This window comes from Diadema antillarum, unplaced genomic scaffold (assembly GCF_040938485.1).
Source record: "Diadema antillarum isolate AM-2024a unplaced genomic scaffold, OU_Dant_1.0 seq00001454_RagTag, whole genome shotgun sequence".
NCBI classification, from domain to species: domain Eukaryota; kingdom Metazoa; phylum Echinodermata; class Echinoidea; order Diadematoida; family Diadematidae; genus Diadema; species Diadema antillarum.
This window is the reverse complement of record NW_027272200.1, coordinates 915,578-935,782: the sequence shown is the minus strand read 5'-3', so window position 1 is coordinate 935,782 and position 20,205 is coordinate 915,578. Positions and strand designations below refer to the sequence as shown.

Here is a 20,205-nt window from a genome sequence, read left to right as displayed (position 1 = left end):
TCAAGTTCTGTCCACATGATACCTAACTACGAGTGGTGACCCTCCTCGGCTCATTCATAGAGCGCTATTCAACCTTGAGATATCTCATGGATAGCTACAATTTTGAGTCAACTTTAAGTTAGCTATCAACGAGTGCGTCTACGCGATGTTTAAGTACGAGCTTATCCTCAAAAATAGCTATCCCCAAGGTTAAGGATCACTGTCTAAATGTAACTTATATCACAAGGCTACCGGTACTTGATATGACTGCAGAGTAGAACCTCAAACTTCAACATTTAACCATCTCTTCTCTATCACGTGTACCTACAACAAAATCTACAGTCATTATCATCGTTTTTCTTCTCCTTTCTTTTCCAGGACCATCCTTGCTCTTGCCATCACCATCAGTATACTGAACTGTAAGTATTTTTTTCCCAGCCCCCTAGGCTTTCAACTGATCATGGAACATCATATTTATGAATATGTTAACCTCCCATTTCAAGACTAGCTTCATGCTGTAGATGATAAATATGTCACGATGTGGCATTCAGAAATAAACAAACAAACAAATATTGCACTCTATTAAACTAAAGAAGAGAGTAACAATGCTTAGTTTTTTTTTTCTTTGAGATATTGAATAATGTAGAGAAATACCCATGTCCCTGAAATTGATAACAAATGAAATTTGCTACATTTGTAATGTTTTTATTAGGTTCATCACAATAATCATTTTGTAATGTAGTAATATCAGTAAAATTCACCAAATGATATGCCTTTTGGTTGTCTTCTTTTGTATGATGGCAATGAGGTGTGAATCAAATTCAAGCTTGAGTCATCCTCTAGTGTACGAGTGCAAAGCCACACTACTTTTTTTTTTTTTTTAAAGTGAAGGTGCAAATTGAATATTTGCACAAAACTGGCCTATTAATTTCATTATTTGTATTTTTTTAATGTACTTGCACACACCATATCCCTTGACCTCTGACCCCACAGTGCCCCTGGAGTGGCTAACCTTCTGGCACGACATGCCCTACATGCTGCTGCTGGGTGACATCCGTCAGGGGGCCTGCTACGCCATGCTCTTCTCATTCTGGATCATCTTTGTCGGAGAGCACATGATGGTGAGTGAGGGCGCCCTACCTAACTGGGGGAGAGAATTATCGCCTTTAAGTAGGCAGATGTAGAGATAGATGCTGGACTTGTTTTGACCATTTCCTTTTCTTGTTGTAGGTCAGCTATGGTGAGGTTGTCCATGATGGAGAATCTCTCTTTACCCAGCTGTTGTCATGTATTTTCATGTTTTCCATCTTCTCTCTGTAGGACAAGACTTTCACCAATATGTGCCTTTCTTTCTGTCATGATGGGCTCGCTCTAATATGTACTTTGACATTCATGTCGAAGTGTTGCTTGATGCTGCAGTTGTGGATGTAGAGATTGTGTGGAGTTCGTCAAGGTTTCAAGAGGTGTATGCTACCCAAAAACTTCTTATTTGATGCATAGAGGATCGTATGACGTGTTCACTTAAGCGGCGCCATCATCCGAAGAGCTGTCTCTTTGTGTACACTCTAGTCTTATGAATGATACTGTGGTTTTTCAACAGAAGGCTGTGGGTTTGAATCTTGCTGGATGTTTGTTTGTTTGTTTGTTCATTTCCATCTAAGAAGATGGCTGGATAGCCCATATTCAGCTTCGTTAAGCTGGTCTTCCATGGGGTCCAGTTGGATGAGAGGTGGGACCACTTCACCGGGTTAAACACCCTACTCTTTGCGATGGATGAATGAAGCGGGATCTTTTACGTGCATGAGTTGTGACTCTCTCATACACGGGACCTCCATTTTATGTCCTATCCGAGGTGTGTCCGTCCTTGGAATCTTGCTGGGTGTGTCCGTCCTCGGACACAATTTTTTCTCCCCCTAGTGTCCATCTTGACCAGCCAGTGCATGAACAAAAGAGATATTTGTTTGGGATTAATGTAAAGTATGGTTTTGTTTATTTGACAGTATGAGGGTAGGAGTTATCTCTAATTGACATGGCAGTCACTGACTATGGCAGATGATTTTGAGATGCATGTAGGACACCAAGATAGCTTACTCATTGTAAAACACCCAAATCTTTGGATGTTTTTAGAATTAGCAGAAAACAGTCCATCTGGCTTGGGAGCATCATGTCTTCCTACTGCTCAGTACCTTGCCTGTTGAATCATACTGTGAGTGTCTCGGCTGCCTTCTGAATGGTAGCTAACTGACAGTGATATTAAATACTAGTTTCTACTATGTGTTGCAACACCAGAAAGTTAATTTTTTCTCTTTATTCACTGTGATAAGGTGGTTATTCATGTAGTCCTTGTGAATGTTGCTGGCCAGCACATAGCTCTAGCAGCAAGCCTGGTATTTGGCAATACTGGTATAAAAAGTTTGCTTACATTCAAATCAACATAAAAGGACAAGATTGGCATCCAAATCAGCCTGACTATCACAAAGGGATATAAAGACCAGCATGCAAATCAGCCTGACCACTTTCAACAAAAATCTTGGTGATCCAAACTGGATTTGTTGTTCTTGCTACGGTATAAAATGGAGGAGGTACTGTATGTAACAAAATTTAACATAACCAAGGCATCTCTTATCTTTTTTGCTTGACGTTGCAGGACCAGACGGAGAGGAATCGTCTGAAGGTGTACTGGCAACAAGTTGGCTCCATCACATTGGGCTGCATGTGTCTATTTGTCTTTGATATGGTGGAGAGGTATGCACCGACAAGGAACTTTGTTATTAACCCCTTCCATACTGAATTCTGAAATGCCCAGACTTAAAGGCATAATTTACCATTTGCAGACGAAACAAAAAGCCAGCATTAGTGCTTTAAAATAGTTCTAAAATATGAATTCGGGATAGAAACGATCACTGTAAAAATTTGAATCAGTAAAATGGATGTTAAGTATTGTTAAATTTACAAAATGTGAACAGTAGGTATAATAAAAATGTTTCAAGACTAAACTGTCTACAGTTATGGTTTATTGAGAAAAATACTGATATCTCCTTATATTTTAGGCTTTATTGCAAAGTTATTATACAGTAGGATGTTTTGTGGTATAACAGACCTACGCATAGCATATGTATCAACTGTGATATCTGGAAAATTGTTAAAATCACTGCTCCCACAGGTAAACAGGACCTTCAATACGCAGCTCAACAGGTTCTCGTACGGAACAGGTTAACATTTTGATATCATACAGTAGCTTTACTGTTCTTGTCCCAGCTCTGCTGTGGTTATCATTATTATCACTAGCTGTAATTAGAGTTTAAGAAGTTGTGAAAATTGAACTCTCCTTATCATTTTTATTTTGACTATAACTATTACTTTTACTGTTATTGTTGGTAGTTTTGTTGGTGTCATTATCGTCGCTACTGCAGCCTCTACTATTGTCATCATTTTTCACATTGAAATAGTTCCTGCCATTATTGTCATCATGTTTACTGTAAAGAAAGATATACTAACAAAACCAGCAAATAAAGAAACAAGATGCAAAGAGTTGGAATTGCATGAAAAGCAGTTTTCTTCTTATGCTGGTGAATTGATTTAATCTGTGAAATGTAAAGCTTTATTTTTTATGCCTATTTTGTGTTTGTGTATTCTTCAGGGGTGTGCAGTTGATCAACCCATTTTACTCCATCTGGAACACGGAGACTGGCAGAAAACTGGCTGTATCCTTTCTCATTCATTACATTGATATTAGCAAAATGAGGTGGCTTTGAAATCAAAACAAAATAAGCAAGCAAGTAAACAGGAACAAAAACCAAAAGTCAACTGTTTTGAACTGGATGTTAGACATTGTGCTATTAATCCATAAAAAGCAATCATCTTTTCCATTAAAGTGGGGATAAAAAAAGAGACCTCCAGTTTCCATATGATGACAATTAAGAGTGCTGTAAAGCCCTGTTGTGATCATAAAGGTGAATATGTGACCTGCTACAACAAAATGATCCTAAAGTCGGGCGAGGTCGATTATTTGAAAATTGCATGATATAATCCCCTAATCTTTCTGCTTTAAATTGATATATAACACATTTTATAAAAATAATCGGCTGCGGAGATATCGATGTTTAAAAGAGAGCATGTCGAGAAGTCTGGAAAATCACTGTTTCGAGAAAAGCGCTCTAAAAGTCTTCCTTTCGACCCAATCACGATCAAGGGACACGCAAGTCAGTTTTCACCTCTGGACAATAGAAGGTAAGCCCTAGCAACCCCCGAAGAGTTCATTCAAGCACATCAGCGTCGGCAGTCTCCTCACCAACCAATCAGTGACCAGGATGTGAGAAGTGGCTGAGCATAGCGCACCCTGCCCGCACACACCAGTCGACTGGGCAGTGTGCGAGCTTCACGCTTCGGTTAGCAGCAAGCAGCAAACTGACCAATGAGATCACTCTGGTCGTTGTTAGGGACGGAACCTATCTGTGGCGCTCAATCCAAATTTTCGAACCAGTTTCTGCTTCGTTGAAACGCCAAAAAACATGGCTCAGAAAAACGATATTTTTTTTATCTTTCATCATTTTGCTTCAAAATTTCGACAGATGATAGAAGACATGTTAGACTCCAAAAATATATCAAAATCAGAAAATCGTAAGTTTTGACCAATTTTAATGATCTGACTTCAAACTCGATTTTCACGGCTTTGACCGTGCGCGACTGTAGGACCTTTTTGTTGTAGCGGGTCACATATATTTGTATTTCATGTTATCAAGTATGATATTGATGTGTTGGGTAACTGGTAGCTGAACTTTCAAATTCTGACATTCCAATGTTGTTGTTTTTGATACTCAAAAAAAAAAAAAATGGGGCCCTCCCACTGATAATGTGCTACAGCCAAAACATATTAAGTGCAAATCAAATGACACATTTCACTGTTCTGTGGCCCATATAACTGACCTACAGTATGTGTCTGAAGAATGGCTGACCCTTTGAGAATTAAGTGTCCTTGCACCCAGTGGTAATTTTCATCAAAGCTATATATATTTTCATTTATAGCTAGTTCCCCTTATTATTGCACAGTCCATTAACCCATTGCTGAGATATGCCAAGGCATGTGCTTATCTTGTGAGTCCATGCCATATGTGTGAGGTAGGTCAAATGTGAAGTTCTTGACCGGTGGTGGTGTGAAATTCTACAATGAGTATACTTGAGTGACCCGCACCTCATCGTAGTACTAATGTTTATGCATGTTCAAATCACACTACGTCACTGAAATGCGATGAAATCCCACTCACATACAGGAAAAATGCTGAGGATTCCAATTGAAAGTCTACAAGTTCAATGATAGATGCTAGGAATTTGCAGCTATCGTCGTCACATGCGAACAATGGGAAATAGTTGTGTGCTATAAAGGAAGGGGCCCGCACCTCGCCACCCCGTGCTCCCATAGACAAAGCACGTAAAAGACGTGTGCGGGTGACCGTGATGATACTGATAACATGTACACATATTCTTTACATAAATGTCAGATTTTCAAGAAAAACTGTTTGGTTTTCACCTCAGTTTGCTTGGTTGTGGTAACCCTGCAAAGGTTCAAGCGTACTGAACACAGTCCCGTGCGTACATTTTTGTTCAGTGCAGTTGTAGCAATTTTAGGCAGGGTGATGATATTAGGGCCCCTGACGAGGTGCGGGTACCTCACTATACATTTTTATGCCTCCGCCACGAAGTGTCGCTGGAGGCATTATGTTTTCGGGTTGTCCGTCCTTCCGTCCTTCCGTCTGTCCGTCCGTCCTTCCGTCCGTCCGTCCGTCCGTCCGTCCGTCCGTAATCAATTTTGTGGACAGCATAACTAAAAAACCGTTTAAGGTATCCTAATGAAACTTGGCAGGTACATGTATATGTACAAAGTGTATAATGGGGTGAAGTTGTGCCCATCAACTTTTTGGTCCAGATGCTCAAGGTCAAAGGTCAAGGTCACATGCTCAAAATTTCACTATTTCCCCCATATCTCTGCAATGCCTGAAGGTATTTTCTTGAAACTTAGTGCATACATGTATTACCCAATTGAGATTCTCTAGTGAGAGGTTGGGGTCATGAGGTCAAAGTTCAAAGGTCAAGTGAAAACGTTAAAATTTCATTTTTTTTCTCCATATCTCGGAAATGGTTCCAGGTATCTTCATGGAACATGGTACATATATGCATGTACTGACTGGAAGTGATTATCTAGTGAATTTTGGGGTCATGAGGTCAAAGATCAGGGGGTCAAAGGTCAAGGTCAACTCATTAAATTTCAATTTTTCCATCATACTTATGCGATGCCTGCAAGATTTTTCTTGAAACTTGGTGTATGCATGTATCACACAAAAGAGATTCTCTTGAAAGTTTTGTGGCCAAGAAATTCAAAGGCCAAGAGGTCAAAGGTCAAGTGAAAGTGCTAAATTTCACTTCTTCCTCCATATCTTGGAAGTACTTGAAGGTATCATTATGAAAGCAATATTTATGCATGTTCTGCCTGACCGTGATTCTCTTGGGAATTTTAGGGTCAAAGGCTAGGTCAAAATTCTAAGAATTTACTCTTTAATACAGGAATTACACATTTTTTCTATACCTTGAAATTGCCCAATGCATAGACTTATAAAAGGGTTAAAAGTCAAGTAAAAGTCCTCAAATCCCTAAATAGATGCTCCCTTAGAAAATGTAGCCATTCATCCAATTAAATCTAGTTCAAAGAAAGTGAACACTCACCACATTATAACAGTAATGTCATTTTATTATTTTGCCAATTAGATGAAACTGTCATCACACATATAAAGACGTACTATAAACCTATCAGGAGAATCATGCATTATGGCGGAGGCACACCAGTCGCCATAGCGACATATCTAGTTTTTTTAAATCAAAGGATGGGTTTTAGAATTCTTGACCGGTCTGTGACGTCCAGATGGTCTTTGTGGTGCTGGCTGGTATCTGTGGCTTCCTCTACACCATCTTCCTCATCTTCATGGTGTGGGGCGTGTTCAAGAACATCAGTGTGAAGCGGACGGCCCTCCCCAGCATGATGGAGGCCAGGAGACTGCACTATGAGGTGAGAAAGAGGACTGTGGTCACTCTTTAAAACCAGAAATGTTCTCATTCATGAAACTTTCGCAAATTTCGCAAAGAGCCAAGATTCATGAAAGTAAAATGCACGCGAAAGCTTTTTTCTACACAATGAATTAAATGTCAGCGACAGTACGTGAAAGTTTCATGCTGCGAAAAGAAGGTTGTTGGTTCCAATTCGTGAAAGTTTTATGTCGTGAATGTTTGTGGTTTTAAAATAACACATCTTGCATTCTAGACTCTTTCTCTGCCCAGGCACTTGACTTTAGAATGTGCCAATACCCTGGAAATCAAATTTGTGTGCAGCTAGAATACACAAAAAGCAGCCATAATTTATCTGTGAAAAAGCCCCTGAAAGTATAAACATTTCGATAAATCAGTCTATCTCCAGACGTTTATGTTTATGTTTATTCTCTAAAATTTAGATTTAAACCCCAATGAATGAAAGTCGGAGAGACAAGAAATTCTAATAGTTTGCAGAGGGCATGTCTCAAGTATATTCTACAAAATATAGCTAACATAGTACTCAGCTCAGCATTCTGTAATCCATCCAGTCTTGGCCTACCTAGTTATAGACTAGCGAGCCCACTTAGTGTAGCATTGTGCCTCAGTCCAACAGGAACGTACATGTAATTGTGACACAGCCAAAGATTAGGAGGATCATGTAATCTCTATTCCCAGGGCTCCGTTTTATCAAAAGATATAATCGATCATAAATTTCCTTACTACACAGGCTGCCATAGACTTACCATAGAAATCAACTATATAATGAGTTATAACTCTTCATAACACAGGGCCCAGGTATTTGTGTGCCAGTTAATGAAGAGAGCCGAGTAAGGGCCAAGCAGTAAATAAAATGAGATCATGACCTCACAAGTCTCATAGGGGTGTTTACACAATTTCTTTTTTTTTTTTAAAGCTTTCTTTTTCTTTTTTGAAGTGATTAAAAAGGGGAAAAAAAAGATAATTTCTCTTGCATTGAATAATATTGGAGTCGTGAAGAATTTTGATTTTTTTTTAATTCAGTTTGATTGGAATTCTAATGGCTAAATTACAAAGAGCAAGACTTGCAATGATTTCAATATACCAAGCATTTTTACCAAAGTATCATTCTGTTGGTTAACATGGAATGGAGATTTTGCTTTAACCTGTTCAGGACAAGCCCCGAGTATACTCCGGCAGGTGTCTATGGGAAATGCGTGTTGTAGCAAAATCAGTCCGTCCTCAATGGGTTAATAGGTAGTTACCTTTAATAGACTATAGTGGAGTCTTTGTATGTGTTTGAAATAAATCATATGTGTGCTTAGTCTAACATTGCTGTACACGATGATGATTCCATCAAAAATGTCAATTTTTGGTTGATTCCTTATCCTATCATTTTTTCCCCCTCTCCTCTCACACTCCAGGGCCTGATCTTCCGCTTCCGTTTCTTCATGTTCATCACGCTGGTGTGCGCCCTCATGACCGCCATCTTCTTCATCTTCTCCCAGATCAACGAGGGCAACTGGAAGTGGGGGGAGGACGAGCACAACATCCAGTACAGCAGCGCCTTCTTCACCGGCGTCTACGGCATGTGGAACATCTACGTCCTGGCCGTGCTCATCCTCTACGCCCCGTCCCACAAGAAGACTGCTCCCCAAAATGGCAAGTCTGTGTGTTTGTTTGTTTCTTTGTTTGTTTGTTTCATTCATGGAAATACTGCATTTTTTCCAAGCTGTGTGACTACACATGTCTATTGACAGGAAAGGTAAGAAATACAATTTTTCCACCGAAAATATGCCTTTTTAATACAATTGTAGCACTCAAAGTGCTGCAATGCTGTTTACGAGGTTGGCATCCCTTCTTAATTTCCAGCACCCTGTCCAGTCCCCCTTGCCCCCCCCCCCCCCCCCCCCCCCTCCCAAATAACTTGTCATTTAGATAGGTTGTTCATATATTTGGTTTTTGATTGTTTTTTTTTCCCTTTTTTCATTTTTTTTTAAAAATCCTCTTACATAGTAACTTTTAATTCTCCTCTGTTTGAACACTACATTACTGCTGGACTTATTCATGTGCTCAAAGTGTACCAGCTATAGGCCCTACTTCCAGTCCTTTTTTTTTTCCCCCTGTTGATGCTCTTTACTAGAGAGGCCTACTTTTTACAATCCTTGTCTTTTTAGTGGGTCCCTTCATTTTTCACGCTTTGCATATTGTTAATTCCATTTCTGTCACTTTAGTCCTCTACCAGAAATACACAGGAGACAGTGTATTATTACTGTATAAGGTTTCACAGTTATTGTGTACTCTCTTCTTTTTGCATTGTTTTGCTTATGAAACCTTATTCTCTGTTACCAGAGAAAGTGAAATGTATATGTTCTTGTAAAAAACTGAAATAAAATTTGAAATAGAAATAGAAATAGAAATTGAAATTGAAATATAGAGGCTTGGGGGCTGATATCAAAATGTTGAATGTTGAAAGCCCATGATTTTGACTTGCAGCCAATGAGAGCACATACAGGAAGCCCCTGGACATCTTCAGTGTTATTTATCGTCCCAATTTGATGAAGAAGGCTTCGTACTCTTCATTTAAAGCACAAAAAGCAAAAGCAAACTGGTGATATTCTACATGGAGACTTAAAGAGGAAATCCACTCCCAAAGTAAATAGACTTGTGTGTGTTTGTGTATTGTTTGGCAACAGTAGCCTGAACTGCAATAGCCCCCTCTAGTGCTGAATCATTAGAATCATCTACAGTAGAATCAGAGACTGTTTTTTTTTTATCATCCCAATTTGACAAGAGGAAAGTTTCTACTCTTGATTTAAAAGACAAAAAGCAAAGGCAAACTGGTGATATTCTACATGGAGACTTAAAGAGAAAATCCACCCCAAAACTAAATAAACTTGTGTGTGTCTGTGTATTGTTTGGCAACAGTAGCCTGAACTGCAATAGCCCCCTCTTTGGTGCTGAATCATTAGAATCATGTACAGTAGAATCAGAGAATGTTATTTATCATCCCAATTTGACGAGAGGAAAGTTTCTTCTCTTGATTTAAAACACAAAAAGCAAAAGCAAACTGGTGATATTCTCCATGAAAACTTAAAGAGGAAATCCACCCCAAAAATGAATAAACTTGCGTGTGTCTGTGTATTGTTTGGCAACAGTAGCCTGAACTGCAATAGCCCCCTCTAGTGCTGAATCATTGGAATCGTGTACTGTAGAATCAGAGAACTGTTTCGAGGATCTGTGTGTGCATTCGTGTGTGTGTGTGTGTGTGTGTGTGTGTTTGGTGGTGGGCATTAATGCGCAATGTATGCGCTTGTTCATGTGTGGGCTCATGAGTGTGTTCGTCTTTGTGTATGTGTATCTTATGTCTTTGCAGGGTTTTTTTTTTTTTTTTGCTTTGTTTCTGACAAGAGTTTGATAACCTCTTCATTTCATAAAATCAACCTTCATAAGTTGAAATATGTTGGATCAAGTACAGAATCTTTCCTCTTGTGTATATCATCTCAGAGACTGATGGTTACGGTGCATGACACAGATTCATGAACCCATTATCTTGTCTGCATCATATTGTACATGAATATGTCATGAATATTTCATGAATTCTGAAGCAGGGTATTTCCTATCCCTATCCATGCAGGCGTACATTTATTCGCCATCATACGCAAGCAAGTCATCAACCCCCATTAGAGACACAAACATACAAACTAACAACTACAAAATAATGTAAGAGGACAGGAACTGAAAACAGCCATACTGATAAATGGTAATCATTTTTTTCAGTAACTGTGCAAATTTTTCATGTGATACAGGACTAGTATGATGAAAGAGTGACCTCATTTTTCACACCTCCTGTGTTTCCAAAACATAAATGAACCAACAGAGCATCTGTCAAACTAGTAGCCCTCCCACAACTCCATCCCCAGAATATCACTGATGTTGAATGCAAACATGTTGCCGATGGTAATGGCAATGGTAACAATGAGGTTTGGCTTGAAAAGTTCAAAAGAGAAAAGAGGAATTACCGTCGTACCTGGAACATAAAAACATACTGTGTGCCAATCTTCGACACAATTTACTCACATATCTCCCCTGTTCTGACTTCAAATGTATCTCTCCTACAATAACTTTATAGGGACTGTACAGTACTGTTTAAGGTGAGGATTCAGGTTTATATCATTCCTAAGTGAGATAATGAGAACCTCTTATGAAATATGAAAGAGCATGTAATTTCAAGAAGGATTCAACGTTTATTTGATGAAAATTGGTTTTTAAATGGCTGAGATTTATATCCAAAAAAGTGATGATAATAAAAGGCGACAGGCCACGTCTTTTATTAGGATCTCTTTGTTTCACCTTGTTTTTGGATATCTCAGCCATTTCAAAACCGATTTTCATCAAATAAACTTTTGATTACCTTTAGAATTGCATGCTCTTTGACATCTCATAGAGTGGTTTGTGAATATCTTGCAAAACATTAAAAGCTAAATCCTCACCTCAACCAGTAACTGTGCAGTCCCTTGCTCTATCTATAATATTTAAAGCCCTATCAATTGTTGCTGATGTGAAACATTGCTATGGAGTCTGAAAGGAAGAAATGTTGTCGGCATGCAAGATTCAGCCAGTCCCTCTCTGAGTTTGTACTCACTGAGTTGACAGCGTGTGAAGCATTTGACAGTCATTGGTGATATTTCCAGTGGTTTGGATTCATGTTAGCAAATCAATCAGCAATCCAGGCACCTACAAAGACTCTGGTGAAGTGACAAAAAAAGAAGAAGTAAAAGAGAAAGAAATATATAAAGGAAAGGCGCTCAGTTTTTGTTAACATTGTTTTATTTTGTTATGTTCATGCATCTTCACATCTTAGAAGTGGTAAATGAAAGACCAGGGAGTTTGATATTTTGCTTCTAACCAACCGACCTCACTGATGTTGATGTCAAGTTGAAAATGTTTATGAAAATGGGCAGAATTTCTAATGGAAAGATACAACCTTCATTAACTCATTGAGGACAGGCGAATTTTGCTACAACATGCATTTCCCATAGGCACTTGCCCGAGTATACTCGGGACTCGTCTTCAATGGGTTAAGATTTAATCAAATACCTAGAGAGAATGATATTATAATCATGAATGATTACACACTGAATGCAGAGACGTAGCATGTAAGCTAGTCTTTGCTTCAGTTCTACAATATTTTTTAAGGTCAAAATGTATATGGCTGGAGACCCTTCAGTGCTCAAATAATTACTTTGAAAGGTTGTGTTTTCCTCCTACTAAATACTAATGCTTTCATGTAGTGCTGTATATTGGTATAACTGTAGTGCTGTAAATTGGTATCAGCATAGTGCTGTAGATTAATTGGTATAAGTATATCACTGTATCCTTGACCAAGGCTAATGAGCACTCAAGTTATTGGGTCATTGCTCGAAGACTAATCCAGTTTATACTATGTTTCCAGGTGGCGTATTTCATGAAGGAAGACTTGCTGTCACTTGATGAATATTTATGATCCTGACAAAGCCAGTTGAGGAGTTGCCAAGGTTTATGACTTTTCTGAGCTCTGGTTACATGCCGTTCATTTGAGATAATCAGAGTGTGAAATAAACACTGAAACGTTGCATGGGCCTCTCTGTAGAGATTTTTACAGTTATAGCTTTTGTAGATACATGAATTATAGTTTTACTACTACTCTGAGATGGCAATACCTGTGGTAAACCTTTTTGGCTGATATTTGGCATTTTCATCAATACCCAACTAAAATTTTGTTATCACAGCATTATTTCACAAATTTTTTGTGCATATGTGTCCATTATAGAGCTGACAGTTTCTGCAGGCATATGGGAACTATGCTGTACCTGTAATGCAGACCTGGGGTTATTCTGCAGCAAAATTCATCATTTTGTCATTATCAAATTGGCACCTCCAAATTTCATTGCATACCTCATGTTGGAGAAGAACTGGTTTCATTCATTAAATCTACAGGAAAGGAGTATAAAAAAAATGTACAAGAAGTTGCTACTTTGAGAGAAAAAATGGGGAATTACATCTTCTTTGATGCATTGCCAATTAGAGTATCACATATAAAGTTAGAAATCAAGAGGCTTTCAAAAACTCTGCAACTGCAAGTAGAAGAGCAACTTAGAGCTCAAATAAAATATTGTGTTTCATCCTTTTTGTTGAATGGGAATATTCAGATGATAGTTGACATGAATAAAAGAGATATCCATACTCTACCATATGAAACTAAGAGTGAAAACAACAAAAAAAGCTACAGAACAAAACACCAAAGATGAGGTTCCAGGGACTCTACAGGTGTCGGAAAGATGCCTTAAGCATGGATTTGAAAGTGAAATGAAATCCAAGGGATATTTTTCTTCCTCGCAGCTAAACAGGATCTGATAGTATTTTTTATTGTATTTTTCTTCTTCTTAAACCTACAATGTATGCTCTTTAATAGTGTCTGCACAATGGCACACTAGTTGATGGGGTACTTTTGTTAATTGGGTATTAAAGGGCCATTCCGGACGATTTTCATAATTTCACATCATGTAGTACATATATGGACAGCTCCATGTATAGATTCATGGAATTTATTGTCAGTGGTCCTTGAGCAGAGAAACCAATAAATTGAAAATTTTAAACAAATTACACTGAACAGTGTTGATGGCATCAGAGCCTCATATATTTTAGAAATGTTGCAGTGTAATTCCATTACAATGCCGCTTGCTCAACAAGTTCACCTGTGAAAAATCTATGCATGCCTTCTTCTTTTGTTCTGCTTCCTTGAGCCCCAACTCATACATTCTTTTGGTGAGGCTGCCATGTCATCATCCTTGTTCATTGCAATTTGTTTTAGATTTTGAAAACATTCTCATTCCTCATCGCAATCACTATAAATTCTGAAAGTCTGTACTCAGTTTAACTAATTTATAGTTGTTCAAATGTAAAAGTCTGAAAATCATCCGGAGGTCCCCTTTAACCCATTGAGGACAGACTGATTTTGCTGCAACACACATTTCCCATAGACACCTGCCCGAGTATACTCTGGACTCATCCTCAACAGGCTTAAAGGCTTTGCTCCTCTTTGATTGAGTAAGCTGGTTACAATGTAATTACATAAAGATATTTTGCTCTTACTGACCCTACTAGGCTTAGCAGAGTTCCTGTATGGAACATGGTGGATGTATACGTTATTAACACAAAGTCTAATGAAGATTCAGGGTACTCTTTACTCATTACACAACAAAGAGGATTCTACCTTTAATGTGAGTGGGAAAACAATCACCCAGTAATTTACTGCCCTCCAACTAGATGGCAGGTAGTTTGACAATCTAGATGAGTGATTTTTCTGATCCAATCAGCTTTTTAACTTGGTGCTAATCGAAGTAATGAAAGGCTATTAAATGTGATGCAATACTGGCTCTGTGACCTTTGCATGTTATCGACATTAATCAGCCTGAAACCTTTTAACGGTGTCCAGCATAAATGCTTGGAGTTCCTGGAACAAAATTTAAAGAGGCATAATTGCAGACACAAATTGTTAATATTGGGAGTGACCTGAATATACTAACCCCTCTGTCTTCTTAATTTCGTCAACCATCTCCCCCCCCCCCCCCACCCACCCCATCCAGTTTCTGTGGCAGCTCAGTGTTTTGGGGCTTTTGTTTTTTTTCCAGCACAACTACAACTTCTTTCTCATCTACAACTTCTATCTCATCCTTTTTTTAAACCATTGACTATACAGTATGTCCCAAAAAAATTACAACTTGATGTCTGCATCTAACTTTCAAAATGATTAAAAAATCCGAATGCTATTTCAAGGTATGACACTATAACTTTAATACTACAGTACATCTTGCAGAAAACCCCATTCGATTTGGTTAAGTGGTCACAGAGAAATGTGGATCATTGTAAAGCATGTCATGGGTCTGTTCTTCCAAGTTTAGCAATTGGGTGCTCTTCGCATTTTATAGAATGTGAGCACAATGGACAAAACTCGGAGGGAAGGGGTTCCTGACATGCTGTACAAAGATCCCAATTTCTCTGTGACCACTAAAGCAAATTAAGTGGGATTTTCTGTAAGATGTACGTAATTTGTAGTTTCACACCTTGAAATTGCATTTTTATTGAGTCACCATTTTTAAAGTTATTATTGCAGAATGTCCGGTTGTATTTTTTTTTTTGACATACGGTATATCAGTAAAGAGGAGGGAGTAGCAACGTGTAGTTGCTACTGTATGAGAAGAGTTATTTCATAATATTTCAGTGTACAAACCAAATGGAGGGTCGCAAGTCAAAACAAATGCTTTGTCTAATTGTGTCTAAATGTGCTTGTGAATAATCTGTTAAACAATGGCATAATTAGGCATTTTCACATCAGCCTAATAAAAATCCAAGCTCGAGATATTTTTTGCGATCGCAAATTAGCGCGCTATTTCATTTCCTATTCACATCAGCCCGAAGAGAATTAGCCCGAAATTTTTTCGAGCTAATTCGACAGCTGAGCATGTGCAAACAGTGTCGGGTATACCAGTAGAGCGCGCGCTTTCGGGTCACACACGCTAGGCATGATGGGATGCATCGCGCTAATTTCTTGAGGCGATTTCACATTATCAAATAGCGCGCTAGTTCGCAAATTATCCCGCTATTTCAGAAATTTCCCGAGTTGGACTCGAGAAATTTTCTCAATCAGAGCAATAAAATTAGCGCGCTAATTTGTATTCACATTATCAAATAGCGTGCTATTTCGTGATCGGGTTAATTTCCCAAGTCAGAAAATAGCGCGCGCTATTTCGAAACATCGGACTGATGTGAAAACGTCTTTTGATACCTCAAAATAAATCTATTTCTACATTTTCATTTGTCGGATTCCAGTGAACCTTTCTCAGAGCTGTTTGTTTGACTCAAGTATTCTTCCAGTCAATTTCAACACAAGTGTGGAGTTACCCTTGAAGAGTTGTCAGTCACATTCCATTTGGAGTCAGAGCAAAATATGAAGATGAGTCTGGAGTATAAAAGATGTCCTCATTTAATGAACAAACTGCCTCGGTGTGGGCTGTTGGACTTGAGCTTAAGTTTCAATGGTGGTGAGGTCGTTGATCTTCTATCGTGGCAGGATTGACAGTTCCAAGATTTGTGAGGAAGCGAAGTCAGCGTGGGGTTGATTTTGATGGATGAGCATAAATAAGATGAAGCGGTAGGGCGAAAAAACTTTTCCTGAGGCTGACTGAACTACATCCATCTCTCCCTGCCGGCTGTTGATTGATGTCCGGGACTTGTTAATCATCTTCCGATCAGTGTGGTAACTTTATCAGCACCGGCAGCGTTATGCAATAAATCACCTCAATTTTTGCAGCCACGTGCAGCCCTCATTTCAACGAAAAATTATTGTACTCATTACTGTGTGTAGCCTTTTTTTTTTTTAATCATTAGTGTGCTTCTCCGCTTGGAGATATGGACACAGTTGAGCTGAGTTGGTTTGCAGCGAAAGAATCCTGATGAACGAGACGGGGTTGAATTTCATAAGACTAAACTGTCAGCAGTTGAAGGGGCGTAACATGTAATTTGTCAGTGTCTTCAATCATCTGGATGTTATAGTGAGAGATTATGTTATCGTTGTTGTTGGTGTTAATTTGGTAGTCGTCGCTTGTTGTCATGGCAGCAGTGTCGGTCTGCTCGTCCAGCTGGCGAATGACGGAACACAGCATCCTCCTAGAACTTGGCAACATTGTGGAGACACATAGCTTTCAGTTTTGTTGCTATTTGCTGCCACTCTTTGATGTTTTTCTCAGTTACTTATCAGTTCTTAGTTTGTCGGATCTTAAAGGACAAGTTCACCTTCATAGACATGTGGGTTGAGTGAAGGCAACAATATTAGTAGAACACATCAGTGAAAGTTTGGGGAAAATCCGACAATCCGTTCAAAAGTTATGAATTTTTAAAATTATCTGTGCAGTCACTACTGGAGGAGAAGACTACTACAGTGTATGATGTCACATGCGTACAATGTTATAAAGAAAATAAAAAGAGAATTTCACAAAACTTGACTTTTTGAATAAAGTGCACATTTTTTCAACCTGTTACTGACTTAAATGTTAGGAGTAATATTATTCCCCCTGACTTCTGAAAGAGAGAAGTTGAGTGTTCTTTTGTTATGTGAGAAAAGTGAGAATATCTTGAATTTTCTTTACACTTTCTTTATATAGTTGTACTCATATGACATCACATGCTATAGTAGTCTTCTCATCCAGCCGTGACTGAGCAGAAACTTCAAAAATTCATAACTTTTGAACGGATTGTCCGATTTTCCTCAAACTCTCATTGATGTGTTCTACTAATATTGCTGCATTCACTCAACCCACATGTCTATGAAGGTAAACTTGTCCTTTAATCTGAATAGTTTATCTCACTGATATTTCATCTTGCCCAATCCCTTCTCCCCCCCCCCCCCCCACCATCTTTTTTTGGCACTTAACTTGGACGCCGACTTCATCATCCAGTGTGCGATCATGTGATCAGAGTTGAGCATGATTGAAGGTGGTGCAGATGTACACAGGGTTAAACAATCATTACTTGGGCTTGCTGCAGCATCTTTTTATCAATATATTCTGTCTTACTGATGCTCATAATAATTGTTTTGTAGTGTACATTGAAAACAAAAATATCTGTCATTGAGCCCTTTTTTTGTTGTTCATGAATTATTGTTTGTGTAGGTCAGAGAGTTTTCCAAAGCTTCTAGATTTTCTTCATTTTGACTGATTCTTAAATTGGCACCATATTTTAGAAGACTGAATTTCTTGCAACACTTGCAAATTCGCAGATTCTTTGAATACTTCTTTCTGATATTTGTGCAGCATAACAAATTAAACCAGTACCGATATCTTTCTGCCATGTATATGCAATGCCACTTTATTGAGCAGACAAGATGGTGATTATTTTTTGTTCTAGCAAAATTACCCCAGGACATAAAAGGGGGACTATACCAAATTGCACTAGACTTTGACCAAGCTGAAGTTATGTCAGACAGGAGCCCATTTGCGACCAGTTGTGCAGAGATTATGTTCACTGCGAGCAACCACCCTACCATTTCAAGGCTTGAGAGCTCATCCCCCACACTCTGCCTATAAGTGTCTTTTACTCCACGAACAGTCAAGTGTAAAATGACAAGCTGTTGTGGTTACTCTTTTATGCCTGTTTTCAAGCTTGTGATGTTCATGCAAATGTAATTGAAGTGAGTGAAACAGGATCATTCAAAAAAGAATTTTTTTCTTTAATGTGCGCATAAACAATGTTTCCAATATTACACCTGTCAGCCAGTTTTACATGTAGTTGTATCTAGATGGTTGTCTGTTAATCCATTGAAGACAAGTCCCAAGCATTCTCAGGCATGTGTCTATGGGAAATGCGTGTTAAAGCAAAATCAGTCTGTCCTCTACAGGTTAAGTCTCAAGCAAAGCAGTTCTTCCAATATCAAGTGGTGGAGGAGGAGGAAGAGATTAGCATAATGTGAGTTACTGAAAACCTTTTTCGTATCGTCTTTGAATGAATATGTAAAGATTTTTTTTTACTTCATGTTCAGTAGCACTGCCACATGTGAGACATTCGATATTCACTTACGTATAACTCAATGTCTCAAAACAGTCGGCCATTTTGTGAAGGGCCTCCTGAAAATGCACGGCCACACATTTTGAAGAACTCGGGGGAATTTCCTCCACATCAATGGCATCCCATACAACCTAGATGCCGAAACCCTGAGACCCACTTTTTTTTTCTTCTTGATTCTGGACTGTCGAGCTCCTGAAGACCACCTATTAGAATGGCAACAGGTCATTCAACACCGACTCCTGAACCCACGACGATCTTAACCTGGATGTCTGGAGGACTTCTGAGGGGTTTACAAGGGAGGCGCTATTTAAAGTCTGAGTAGTATTGTGGTGGCCGACATTTGGAGATGAGCGTGTTCGTCTGTAAATTCCAGAATTTTTCTCCCTCGTTTTCTCTCTATTAATGCAGCTTTGCTGTTGTGAAGTGTTCATTCACATTACACAAATGCCAAAGCTGTTAGTGGCAACCCCTCCCCCTCCCCCCCAAAAAAAATAAAGATCCACACACATACATGTACACACGCACACACATACACTTGCTAAAACAAACGAGAGACCTGAATAATTACAGTGGACATGCAACTGAATTCTTTGTAGGTTAGCAGAGAACAGATTCCTTCAGAATAATCAGAATTCTAGACTTTATGTACAAGTCAACTGCAATCTTCTACCTTCCACCCATCTTTTATTCTTTGGTTGTTGTTTGTTTAATCTTTCTCTAGCTTTTGACCAAACATTTAGTTTTTCTTGACCATAATAATGCAAGAAAATTGGATGTTTAGGGAGCACTCAGAGAGGAAGCGTCTTGTCAAGTAATGCTCAAAGCGTGGGGGAGTATTCAAACAAACACTTCAATGTTTGTCGAAGTCCAATCAGGTTTCTTGTTTCTGTTTCCTAATTTAAGATTTCTTCTCATTCAACATAGGTCAGATATAAAGAAAAAAAGTCTGTTTCTAGGAAGGTACAAACGTTGTATATAATGGATGACGACGAATCATGAAATGATCTCCACGCAGCAAATCTCGCAGCGTAAATCTATCCGTCTGATATTTGCTAGAAGGTGCATTTTTCGTGTTACCGGCACATATTTTTTTTCCCACCGCTACTCCTACAGACAAATTAGAACTTCCCCTGTGAGTTCATTTGAATGCCATTTCATGCATCGCCATTTTTTCCTTGCCCCCTCCAAAAAATATAAAATCTGCAAAAATGTGCAGCATACTTTACATGTACATGCCAAAAGCTGTCAATATGCCACATGCTGTAGTAGTAATTGGTTGACATTTGCCATCATTTGGAAATCAGTTTTATTATTCACCTCATTCTAGCTAGATTCTCTTTTTTTCGTGGAGCAATCTGTTGTATAAAATACCATTTTGAATTAACTCTAGATTTCTGTTGATACACACTGCGATTATATAACATTGTGTAGAAAGTTGACATTAACATGTCATAGGACATCAAGATTCTACTGAATACTCTGCCAAAGCTGTGTTTTTCTTCATATATATGGTAAACAACAACAACAACCAAACATGACATTGTTATCACAGCAATCTTTTTTTTTTTCACT

The 20,205-nt window shown here is 38.6% G+C and overlaps 1 protein-coding gene across 1 annotated transcript in view; it reads left to right on the top strand.

Annotated features, from left to right (window-relative positions):
* Positions 1-20,205, top strand: part of LOC139709616 (protein wntless homolog) — an 81,413-nt gene that overhangs the window by 21,790 nt on the left and 39,418 nt on the right. The window contains exons 6-11 of the mRNA XM_071621575.1: positions 358-398; positions 973-1,100; positions 2,627-2,724; positions 3,620-3,683; positions 6,893-7,036; positions 8,457-8,694. Coding sequence (XP_071477676.1) covers positions 358-398; positions 973-1,100; positions 2,627-2,724; positions 3,620-3,683; positions 6,893-7,036; positions 8,457-8,694 — 713 coding nt within the window. The remainder of the gene's footprint in view (positions 1-357; positions 399-972; positions 1,101-2,626; positions 2,725-3,619; positions 3,684-6,892; positions 7,037-8,456; positions 8,695-20,205) is intronic.